We start from the raw sequence: 12913 nt of genomic DNA on the forward strand, positions 1-12913 counted from the left end.
ACTCGGCACCTCAGGCCTGAGTGTCGGCGCCTCTTCGTTAGCACTGGGGTTACCAAGAAAGAAGTTTCCAAGAACACTTTTTCTTTCTGGCTGCGTGAGGTGATTAGGAGGGAGTACGAGACAGCTGGCAGTGACGACACCCGTACCCTTTGTCCGAGCCCACGAAGTCAGAGGTATTGGTCCAACCCTTGCATTCCGCAAGAACTTCTCCCTGGCGCAGGTTCTAAAGGCAGGGGTTTGGGCCAACCAGAACACCTTCACTTCTTTCTACCTTCGGGATATCACCCACAGGTCCTTGGACACCTTTTCCCTGGGACCCGTGGTGGCTGCTCAACAAGTTTTGTAGTCTACCCAGCACCCGAGCGGACAGAACAGCATCGCATCCTTGTGTGACTGTATGTATGGACGAGTGAAAGAGTGTGTGACTGGCTTCTCTTCCTCCTTCATTCTTTCCTCTACCTGTGGGCAGAGGGCCGCGGTCGTCACTACGCTGAACAGGAGGCCGATGCAGGTAAGCTACACAACCGAGCCCCATTCTATCCCTTTCAGTAGGGATAGAAGTGTTTATCCACCACTCCCCAACAAGGGGGGAGAGTGGAAGCCAACAAGAGACAAACCCATAACTTTACCTTGGCTCTTAAAGTAGGAACTAGTTCTTGCTTTTTGCTAATTATAAGAGGTATGCTTGCCTCCCTCTTATAATTTGGTCCAGAAGTCTGACCACTGATCCTGCGGTGCACACCCCGATCAGCTGAGTAGAGGCTAGGCTCCCTCCCTCTGCTCTTACGACCAGGGAGGGAGTCCAAGGTAGGACGAACACCAGTCTGTTCATAAGACTCAGATTCCACCCACCAATAAGTGAGTCTTCCTATTGTAAAGGACCGAAGGTTTGTATTCCGTATCGGAACAAATAACAATTTGTCAAAAATTTTATTTTTCCTAACTATACAAACCTGAGGTCCTTTACATATAGTCCACCTCATGCCACCCCTCACTCTGCATTTCCTGGGCCTCAAGCAAAGTGACTCCTCGCCTTGCAGTCGAGTGTACCTCTAACTGCCGGACAAGTCGTTAACTATCGAACCCCTTGTTCGAAAGCTTACGACTGGTTCAGCTGCCGCTAAGTACCTTCCTATTGTAAAGGACCTCATGTTTGTATAGTTAGGAAAAATACAATTTTCGACAAATTGTTGTTTTTTTGTATGGATGGATGGTAATGATAGAATAAAGACTTGTAAGGCAAGGTGACGTAATAGGCTTTATTATGGTTCCACTAACCCTCTTGACATAGTGTGAAATGTGAAGGAAAGGAATGTAATGTGGATGTAAATTTTGGTCTAATGAATTAATGGTGAAATTGGTGAAACATCATGAACAAAGAGAGACTGAATATTTGAAAAGGCAGCAAAAGAAACAAGAGGTTAAGTCTAGTGGCTAAGGAAGCACTTAATTTCTCTTCCTTCTAGTTACTTTGATAGGCCCACCTCTTTTCTGTGATCTGTTACTCCTATTGATTCAGGACGTAAGATTTGATAGAGTTGAGTTGATATCAAATGTTTAAAGGGCTTGATAATCAGTTAGCCTCGGTTTCGTGGAATATTTTATCATGTTTGCCCTCCCTGAGGTCTCTGATGGTTGGGTAATTTCCCCATGTTATAGGAAGGGTCAGTGGCCCCTTTCTTGAATAGCCAATTCCTTTGTATGTTTTGTCAAGCCTGGAGTAACAGGGAATTGGAACATGTCAGGGAGCAGTGTGGATCTGTGCCAATTGGTCACTCCATCGTCTTTACCTCGTTTTAGCTTTGCAGCATCGGGACATCTTGATAGTAAGGATCATTCGTAGTTTAGGATTTTATGATGCTAGACAAACGCCATAAAACCAGATTGATATTAACCGAGTCTGCCAATAACCGGGGACTACCTGTATTAGTATTGTTTTAAGTAGCCTTTAAAGAGATAGCTGATTTTCACTTTGCCCAACTCCTTTTTAAAAGTGACTCAGCTGTAATGGGGAGGTAAGGTTATTTAAAAAATATAAGTACTTAATCTAAAATTTATTTTTTAGATACTTATCTCTCCATTATATCAATTGCCCTTCCTATCTCCCACATTCAAAGTGGACAGAAGTAAACTGACCAGATACACGTGTTTGTACCTATCGTTTCCCTGGGGAAAGTAGATGGATAGAAACAGATATTCATAGAAAACATTGTTTTCTCATTTTTTGTTTCAATCTGTCGAACCACCAATAGCACTGATTTAAAAGCTATGTAATGGAGATGTAATTATTTAAAAAATATATTTTGAATTAGCTACATATATTTCTCAACTTTTTCCAGTGTCTCATTTATAGTTACCAGTTTGGCAGGTAGCAGATATGTAACTATTATATCAGTGTTAGTATACAGTGGACTGGGCTGACTGTGTATAGAGTATTGTTGAAAGTTATGATCATTGTAAAAATGTGGCACAGTAATTTAAAAGATTTTGGAAGACATGTCCCCTCAGTCTTAATTAATTGGTCACAGGCATGTACAGTATGTAGTGAATGTTACTCCTAAAACAGTTTTTAATTTAGTGTCTGATGCAATTTAACCCTGTCTTACACTGTTTTATGTTCAACAGAATGATCCAACAAGTACAGAATGACTTCGAAAGAGCAATAGAAGGGTCTGGCTCTGCAGCGATTAATACAAATGAACTTTCTGGTGGTGCTAAAATAAATAGACTTTTCCATGAACGTTTCCCTTATGAAATAGTACGAATGGAGTTTGACGAAAAAGAGCTGAGAAGAGAGATTGCTTTTGCCATCAGAAATATTCATGGTATTAGAGTGGGTCTCTTTACACCAGATATGGCATTTGATGCCATTGTTAAAGGACAGATAGCTCGTCTAAAAGAACCAAGTTTGAAGTGTGTGGATCTCGTTGTGCAAGAACTGACAAATGTTGTACGGTACTGCACTCTCAAGGTAATTATTGCCAAAATTCTGAGGGAGCCTAATGACACATTGAAAAAGTTGAAACAGTTAATTGCCATAGCTGCTTCTGTTTTAAGTACGTATAATGTAATTGAAATAAAAATTTGCATAGTAGGAGCCTTTTTTTAATTAAATTACTACAGGAAAGCTGTGAAAAACTTGAAAAAATCCTTTAAAGGTTCCAAATATTTCAGAAACTTAAAAAGATATAGGTTGTAGATACTGCAGAAACTTATTAGGTTAAGCAGGGAAGAATTATACTGTATTAACCATTGTTTTAATGTGTTCATTGGCTCATGTTAATGTTTATACTGAGTATCACTGTTCCATAAATCTATTGTAACTTACAAACTGTGGCTATGTATCTCATTTCTCATTTCCTCAAAATTAGGAGATGCACTTGAAAGTAGGTATAATGTACTGTAATATGATGGTATCAAAATGACAAATCTTTGTAGTTAGAGGTGGAGTTGCATGCTTCGCCATGCTGTGTCACATAAACGTACAAGCTTTTTCTATCAGGTGGGGTCTATGCTTGACGTTTTCATCAACCAGGTTATTTTAGACTTTACCTCGGACTTTTAAATCGGCCCTCTTTAGTGCAGTGTACTTTGCAAAATGATTGTTTCATCACAAACACAATCGTGTGTTGCCTTATTTGCATTGATTGAAAATCCTGTTCTTTCTGGATGTTTTTTAGTCAATTACTTAAATGTGCATACTCTGTACTAATGATCCTTACTTTTTCTTAAGATTTCCTACAATCAATAGTGCTTGTATATTATGATTTGCTTTGTAAAGCAGTTATTGAAATTAGTCATTTCATATTTGATTCCTTTATTACATGTAAGGTGGGATGTTGTCTTAGATACCTTTCCCTTCAGAGTTAGTGTAAGTAAAGTCAGTTTGCATCTTTTTCCCCCCACTTTCTTCATCCAAGGATATTTTGCTTTATTATTTATGTGCATAGAAATAACATTTTCTTTAGGTTTCAGGCTGGATCAGACTTTGGTTGACATACCTATCTTGACTTTTTCTTTTAGTGTGTATTGAATTTTGTACTTGGTAACCCTTACATTTTCATTATTCAAAATGTATTGAAAGAGTTGATAGAGGAAACGGGGGAGTTCAGAATCCTCTTGTAATAGATAACCAGGTCAAGGAGAGGTAAAACATTTATTGCCCTAAGGGTACACTTGATACACTGGACTGTGAAATGAGTTGAGACATCATGAAGAAAGAGATGCTGCTGTAGGGATAGTCATGGCTGTTACCACCTTCATTGCTTCCCTTAGGAATCAGAGGGTTAAAACTGGATATGCTTTACCTGCTGGTTGTGAGGATACCTGCTAGGATGGGAAAAGCATAGATATTTTAACAGCAATAAAAAAATTGATTCACTTGAATGTCTATAAAAATGCTTTATTGGTATGAGACCTGTACTATTTTAGGCAGAAACATGGTCACTAATAAGGTGAATAGTGGAGATTAGAAGGTATGACTCAAAATTTAAGCTTTATTGTAGACTTAAAATCTTTGCTGTTGTTTACTTCATAATTTTTCCATAGTTTGTAACACTGCTGGTTCCTTAGTCTAAAATTGTTTATTAACTTTTATAAGTTAGCCAGAAGGTTTTTTTTTATACTATTTGAAGAATTGGTAATGTTACTAACTTAGGTAGAATATGGGGGGTAGCTCTGGCCCCTTCAGTATACCTGGGTCCACTTCCCTGTTCGGTACTGGTTCAGAGATTCTGTGGTTTGCCATGAGTCTGCTACAGGAGTGGGCCTAGGCACAGGAGTCTAATCTGGATTTGCCACCGTCCCCTAGACAGTGCCTGCTTGGAGGTCAAAGTAGGTTGTGGCAGGTGGATGGCATGTGATCAGACTGCCTATGGTGTCTTGATTTAATTGAGGCCAGGTTCTTCTGACCCAGCAGGAATTTGTAACTCTGTGGGATAGTTGGGGCAACTGCTGTATACTTCGTCTTGCAAATGCAGTGGTACCTTGAGATACGAAATTAATCTGTTCCGAGGCGGCCTTCGTATCATGAGCTTTTAGTATCTTAGACCGCATTTTACATGTAAAATGGCTAATCCGTTCCAAGCCCTCCAAAAACACCCCAGTAAATTTCATAATAAAGCTAAATTGACCTATAAACAATGAAATGCTACAACAATTTAATACGTACTGCTAATATACCTGTAAATAAAGTGTATTAGCGTACATGGTATACAAGAAATACTACGTATGTAGTAAAATGTGGAAGCTTACCTTTCGAGTGAGGCTATCTCCGAAAGTGGCGACAGAGGAGGAGGACAAACGGCAGATACGTACGTGCACTTAACTTTACGAAACACATAAAAAAATGTAAGGACAACATAAACTAAACTTTACGAAACACATTAACAAAACTGTAACACTTAACCTTATGAAAAGCAGCTAGAGCATCCTTAATTTCTGCCGTTGTCATAGTCGTTGTCCTCCTCCTCGCCGCTGCTAGAGAACTCCTCTTGAACGACGTTATGTTGCATGGCCTCCAACTCCTTCAGGTCATCCGTCGTAAGCTCCTCTTGATGCTCCTCGAGAAGGTCATTGATGTCGTCCTCGTCGACGGCCAACCCCGTGGACTTGCCGAGTGCAACAATCTCTTCAAGATCTGGTTGCGAAACAGTTTCAGGATCGTCAACTGTTCCTGAATCTGCAGCACCAGCTTCGCCCACATCGAATCCCTCGAAGTCTCTGGCGGATACGGTATCAGGCCAGAGTTTCCTCCACGAGGAATTCAAGGTTCGCCTCGAAACCTCCTGCCAAGCTTGGTCGATGAGTCGGATGCATATGACGATGTTGAAATGCTCCTTCCAAAATTAATGCAAGGTGAGGTTTGTGGTATCGGTGATGTCGAAACATCTCTTGAAAAGATGTTTCGTATACAGCTTCTTGAAGTTCGATATCACTTGCTGGTCCATGTGCTGGAGGAGAGGGGTGGTGTTAGGCGGAAGATAAAGAACCTTGATGAAGGAATACTCCGCTAGGATATCTTCCTCGAGGCCAGGAGGGTGGGCAGGGGCATTGTCCAACACCAGCAGACATTTCAGAGGGAGCCGCTTCGCTTCCAAGAATTTCTTCACTGTCGGGCCGAAACACAGATTTACCCATTCTGTGAACAAAAGCCTCGTTACCCAGGCTTTCACATTAGCCCTCCACATCACTGGAAGCTTCTCCTTAAGCATTTTGTGGGCCTTGAAGGCTCAAGGAGTCTCGGAATGATAAGACAAGTAGGGGCTTCACCTTGCAATCCCCACTGGCGTTGGAACAAAGTGCGAGCATAAGCCTGTCTTTCATAGGCTTATGCCTGGGTACCTTCTTCTCTTCCTGCATGATGTACGTCCGACGAGGCATTTTTTTTCCAAAAAAGTCCAGTCTTATCACAGTTGAAAACTTGCTGAGAACTGTAGCCTTCGTTGATCATCATCTCGTCAAACGTCTTTTTTGAAGGCTTCGGCTGCTTTCGTGTCTGAGCTGGCCGCCTCCCCATGCCGCACCACCGAATGGATGCCAGTCCGTTTACAGAATTTCTCAAACCACCCATGCGAAGCCTTGAAGTCTGGGGTTGGCGTTGATGTCCCTTATCCTCCGTCGTCTTCGGCCTTGGCAATCAAATCACCGAAAATAGTGCTGGCCTTGTGGCAGATTGCCGTCTCCGTTATCGTATCGGCAGCGATTTCTTTGTCTTTTATCCAGACAAGAAGAAGCCTTTCCATTTCATCGTGCACGTGGGTCCTCTTGCTTGACAAAATAGTGACACCCTTGGAAGATGTAGCTGCTTTGATGACATCCTTCTGCTTAAGGATGGTGCCTATTGTCAACGGATTTCAGCCGTATTCCGTGACGATCACACTCAATTGCATACCAGCTTCATACTTCTTGATAATCTCCATCTTCTTCTCCAAAGAGAGCATCCTCTTCTTTCCGTGAATTTCAAGTTTCTTGGGACCCATGACTACGTATATACTGTATGTAATTATGTTATGTAGTACGTATACGTACGTAGTAAAGTTCTCACACAACACAAAGTATACAACAACGAAATCACTAACAAATTTATGTTAATAAACTAAATCGTTAGAACGAACGAATACTGCGTGCGTACGATACCGATGATGCCGTGAAGTGACCAAAGAAGCACGCCGCTACGTAGAGGCATCATGGGAGGGATGCTGACCAATGGGAGAGAAGGATCTCATGGCGGTGACTAGCATCAGGAACCAATGGGAGAGCGAGAGGATGGTGGTGTGTCTACTCAGTTGGCGGCGCGCGAGTTTCAAAATTGTTATCGGTGGTCCGGGCGAATCTTGGACTTTACAGCAACAACCTTTTGTATCTTGAGCAATTTTCGTATGTAGAGCCGTAAAATTTTTCGTATTTGCTTTCGTATCTAGTTTTTCGTAAGTTGAGCCTTTCGTATCTCGAGGTACCACTGTCCCCCAAGTGTTATAAGCCAATGGCGGTTTACTTCCACCTCATAGAGCACTCTGTCCCTTCATATGATCTAGAGTACTGTGCCAGTGTCCTCAAATGCCCAGACTCAGCGTGCGTAAGAGTGGTGGTTTGGAGGTGCCTCGTAGATAGGACCCTTAGCAGGAGAGCCAAGCATTGAAGAGGTGCTTCCTAGTGCAACAATGGCCCTGGTTTCCTGGGCCTTGCCTTGCGAATGATCTTGCAGGCAAAGAATGTATGGAGCTGTTAGGTGCCACTTTTGATTGCAATCCCTGCAGGTGCCATTGCTAAAATCCCTCTTGAGTCCTGCTCCTGCAGGGCTAGTTGGAGTGTTGGTGTTGAGGGAAGTACTCTTGAGAGGATTGTCTTGCTTGTCACATTGCTTGTTGGGGCAGTTCTTAGTTTTTGTGCCTGACTCCTTGCTTGAGAAACACAGACCATTTCTAGGCTGTGTAGTTTTAGTGGTGTAGCTAGGAAGAGATCTTCTTCCTATAAGAACTCCGGTGTGTGTGAAGAGCTTCCTACTCATTAGCAAGGCGGTAGCATTCCCCAAAGGTCTGAGGCCACCTCTTGTACAGGTAGGTAGAAAGGTCACTATGGGTACAACAGAAGTGGTGCTGTAACTTGAAATATTCTAAGGTTTCCATATTTGCTTCTGAGTAGAGGGCCCAGCCACCAATAGAGGTTTGGTCCTTTGTAGTAGGCCCAATCCATCCATGACTGGTTTTCTTCTTTGGGGAGGTTTGACCAGAATTATCTCCATTTCTCTGGGGTGATTTTAAATGCCTTGGAGGTAGCTCTTCTTACTGCAGTTTAGTTTCCCTGCTCCACCGAAGACAAAGTGCAAAGGACTATTGTTCCCTTCCCTTGCATGTGTGTGTGTGTGTGTGTGTAGGATCAAGGCCAACTCTATTGCTGTGGGAGAGAACCTCACACTCACCCTTTCCATGTGATCCAACCAGATCTCAGGTTCTTCATTGGACCAGGGTGGAATGAGCGGATGTATTCCTTGAAAGGTGGAAGGAGAGGCAGAGGAGTTGTTATCCACTCAGTTTCGAGCTGTGGTCATTGTGTTATCATGGCAAAGCCTCTCCATGATGAGTTATGATTTTGCTGCTAGATCATCACCTGTTACTCCACTTCTGCAAGGGCCAGCTTCTGCTGGGGTAAGGCCAGCTCAAATTCCCTCTCTTGTTTGCTTTTGCATCTCTCTCTCTCTCTCTCTCTCTCTCTCTCTCTCTCTCTCTCTCTCTCTCTCTCTCAGCTTTATGTTTTTCTCTCCTCTTACCTTTCAGCTTTCTGTATTGCTTCCCTCTCATCTCGTTTGGCCTAGGCTTGAGCCATCTGCGTCTCTATCCAGGTGGTGATGCTATCTCCTTGGATTATTTCCCCTTCCAAGATTCTGGAAGAGGCTGTATTCTTCAACATAAGTGGCCATACTATTGATTCTCTGGTTCTGGAAGACTGGATAAACTGGAGTGGTCGAAACTCAGTTGAGCGTCAGTAAAGCACTAGCGTGCGTGTAAGGAGATAAGTCAGCAGTGTCAGCGATGGTGGTACTCATGTTGGCACCAGGCAGGTGCGTGGAGATAGGTTGTTTATAGACTTGGTCAAAGCAATGGGACTCACAAGAGAGGTGACTGCAAAGAAGTGTCAGCGAGGGTGGCGCACTGGCTCTGGAGGGAGCAAGGTGTTCCAAATGAGAAATTTAGTTTTCAATTAAAACCCTTTAGTAATCCCTACTGGACATGTGCCAAATAGACAAGCCAAAACTGCAGTATAATTTGAAGTTAACTGGTTAAATCCTGGCCTTGAACTGACCTCAATTCCAAAGGAAGTAAAGTGCTAGCATGTATTTACTTGGAATGATTATTGCTGTAACAAGAGTTTTATATTCCTCAAATGAATTGTATATATTATAATAATAATAATATCCTTTATTTCAGCTCAGGGTCATATACATAGAATATACAAAATGCAGACAGTAACTTACACAATGTAGATACGTGAGACAGCATGATAAAAAAATTAATAATCGGCACTTATCCACAAAATAGCCGAGGTAGCATAAAAGAAATAATCATAATACTGGTAATAACAGTAATAATATTGGTGATAAAAAAATGCATTGAGAATGATAACAGTTAGTGCACAGATTACATAATTGAAATTTCAACTAGAGACCTTAGGTGGTTAAATACAAAAATTGAATGTAAAAAAACTTTTAACTTGATAGTATTCACAGTAATAATGAAAAAGTATATCAGCAATAAATATAATAATAATGACAGAATCTGCAGATGACATCTTGCCAATAGAGAGATTAAGTCCTTGAGGGGACAAAGGCCTCATTTTCCCATCTTTCCCACAATTTAGATCTTCTTGCTTCATTCCTTAGGATGCTTTGTATGAGCGAGTGCTGTTTCTCACTTGGGTTACCAGACTGGACATTGTTCGCCTTACAATGATTTTTAAATTGTCCAGGGGGTTTTCTATGAACATCTGTGTGGCTGAGTGGTAGCAGGGAGAGTGTGCGAGGCGTCTCAAAATGTCATTGTGCACAACAGTGATAAGTCTCATGGTCTCTCCGGTATAGTTCATCCAGAGGGAACACCTATAGGTACTGTAGCAGTACGAGTGGAAGAGCAGCAGTTTCACATCTCGGTGACAGAAGGCAAAGCTCCTTGCAATCATGGTGCCAGTTGCACAGATTATGACGCCTTTGTTCAATGTCTGCTGTATCTTTTAGGTTGTCAGTGATAATGTGACCCAAATATGGAAATTCTTGCACAAATTCCAGCAGATGGTTTTTGAGGAAAATTTCTGGTTCTGCAATATGCTTAAGCGATCTTTGGAGCAGTGACATGCACTGGGTCTTGGTTTCATTTCAAATTATATAAAATTCCTCTGCATATTGGCAGCAAGTGTCGATGAGTCGTTGGAGACCTTGCACTGATGGAGAAATCAAAACCATATCGTCAGAGTAACAGAGGTTGTATATAGTTGTTTCATTGACAGTGCATCTGATTGGAAGTGAGTTTGGTTTGACATTCAAGGCATTTGCGTACGTATTTAAACAAGTATGGAGAGAGAATGCCCCCTTGCTGAAGCCCATTTAGGGAGCCTAAGGTGTATGATAAAACTTTACCCCATTTAACACAGAATTGCTGTGTGGAGAACCAGCAATGTAAAAGGCCAATTACATTTAGGGGTTGTGCCTCTTATGCAGCATCAGGTAGTTTACTCTGTCAAATGCTTTTCTCACATCCACAAAACAAAGGAAAACAGGAGAGGCTGATGATAGGTAGTAGTTCACCAATTCTTTCAGTATGTAGATGCAGGTTTCGGTTGAGTGGTTTGCTTTAAACTTGAACTGGTTGTCAGTGGTGTGTAGAAAGGGGAGAAGTCTCACTAGAAGAACAGACTCGAGTATCTTCGATGCAATCATTGTGATTGCAATCGGCTGGTAGGGAGTCTGGAAGAAACTGGTTTATTATACATGCATTGAATAGGGCAGCTAGCAAAATGTAAATTATTGGATGGCAGAATTTGAAAGCCTCTGCAGGAAGACCATCACAGCTGGGCAATTTATTATTAGGTAGGCTGTTTATGGCATCGCTGATGCTACCTGGCATAGTACCGTCTGCAAAATGAAATTGAATGTTGTCAGTAAGGAGGTTATCTACATCCCTTTGGAAATCTTGATCATTTATACAATTCAGGATATTGTTGAAGTGATTGCCCCACATACTTGTGATAGCCTCGTCTCCAATTGTTTCCCCTACTCTCTGTGATAGTTTTTCTTACGTATGGGCGGCCTCGTATGGACCCAAATACGTAAAGGGAAATATTAGAGGGAAAAATGCAGAATAACTTGCTTGAAACTTAACTTAAAAATGGATTGATGTGGTTATTTTTACTCTAGAGAAGGTCGCCATTAAAAACCAACCAATTAATTTACATTATTTATTTACAAGAAGCCGTTGAATGGCCTGGGAAAGTAAATGCACGTGGGCCAATCCTATCTCTCACAATAGGGGAAAGCTGGCAAAAATCAGATTAACGTCAATGCTAGTTTCCAAAATTACTCAAGTTATCTTGCCTTAGGGCAGCACTTGCTAGCGGGGAGACTTGGACTCGTGACTCAGCCAATCTGGAAAAATTCCCAGATTAGACACAAAATGAAATGAAGTTACAGTTATTCAATTTTATCTAACACACTGGGGGACGGAACTCTAGTGTTTAAATGAGATATGCAATGAAGACTCAAGGGGGCCGGCCGGCTAATGCCATTTTTTAAGGACAGGACTTTGATATTCATACCACTTAATAAGGTGACTTGGGTCATCTCCAAACTGCATATGATTTTTGTCTCTGACCTTCGGTTTTGTGACGCCAGGGCGATTTATCCCGAAAATAACAATTTTTCAAATTCTATCTTCTCCCTTGATGTTTAATATAAAGACCTAGGATTACTACCATATATAGACCTGATATAGACCTCCAATCGAATGGGGAGTTTTTTTTTCTAAAAGTCATTTTTTTGCTAGATATGAATTTTTCAATTTGGTAAAAAAATAAATCCTATAAATCAGGAGAAAAAAAATTATAAAAAAAAAAAGACGAAACAAAAATTGGATAAAAGGTATAGTTTTGAGATACGGGCGTTCAAAGTTTTCCGTTGTATTTCTATAAAGACAATGTTAATAAATAATGATTATTATGAATGTATATTTCTTTTTTTGTATATTAATAAACCAAAACTATTTTATCATAATTTAATCATAAATGATGATCCCTTTGCTCCTATATCGTAGCCTGGGGCACTGCTTGAGGCAAGATGGGGCACTCCTTCTTACGCAACTCTCTCTCTCCCCTTCACTAACTCGGCTTATTACAGCGAATTTTCTTCTGTATGTTAGCGAGATGTTTTCCTTGTATTTTCCTCTTTGGCATGATAAAATTCTTGCCGAAACAAAAATAAACAAACGTAAATGCAAGAGAATGTCAGAGGTGAAACTCGAAGGTGTACTCTCTTTTTACAAAGACAATATAATAAATCATAATTATTATGAATTTCATATTCCATTTTGGGTATTAAAAAACTAAAACTATGTTATTTATCATAAATGAAGATCTCTTTGCTCAAAGATCGTAGCCTTGGGCACAGTGTGACGTGTGCTGTCAGGCAAGAAGGGGGCGTTACTAGGCAACCCTCCCCTCTCTCTTCACTAACTACGCGTATATTATGATATTCTGTAATAATACTTAAGCGATTTTTCTTCGTCTGTATGTTAGCGAGATGTTTTCCTTGTCTTTCCTCATTGGCATGATGAAATTCTTGCCGAAACATACATAAACATACGTAAAAGCAAGCGAATGTAAGAGGTGAAATCGAACGTGTAGTCTACTTGAAGTTTGTGCTAGCACTGAT

The 12913-nt window shown here is 41.1% G+C and overlaps 1 protein-coding gene across 10 annotated transcripts in view; it reads left to right on the top strand.

The window, feature by feature from the left end:
* LOC135223610 (dynamin-like) overlaps nucleotides 1-12913 on the top strand; it is a 348582-nt gene that overhangs the window by 123442 nt on the left and 212227 nt on the right. For all 10 annotated transcript variants that reach the window (XM_064262207.1, XM_064262202.1, XM_064262204.1 and 7 more), the window contains exon 7: nucleotides 2626-2971. In XM_064262207.1, coding sequence (XP_064118277.1) covers nucleotides 2626-2971 — 346 coding nt within the window. The remainder of the gene's footprint in view (nucleotides 1-2625; nucleotides 2972-12913) is intronic.

The sequence above is a fragment of the Macrobrachium nipponense genome, chromosome 10 (assembly GCF_015104395.2).
Source record: "Macrobrachium nipponense isolate FS-2020 chromosome 10, ASM1510439v2, whole genome shotgun sequence".
Taxonomy (NCBI): domain Eukaryota; kingdom Metazoa; phylum Arthropoda; class Malacostraca; order Decapoda; family Palaemonidae; genus Macrobrachium; species Macrobrachium nipponense.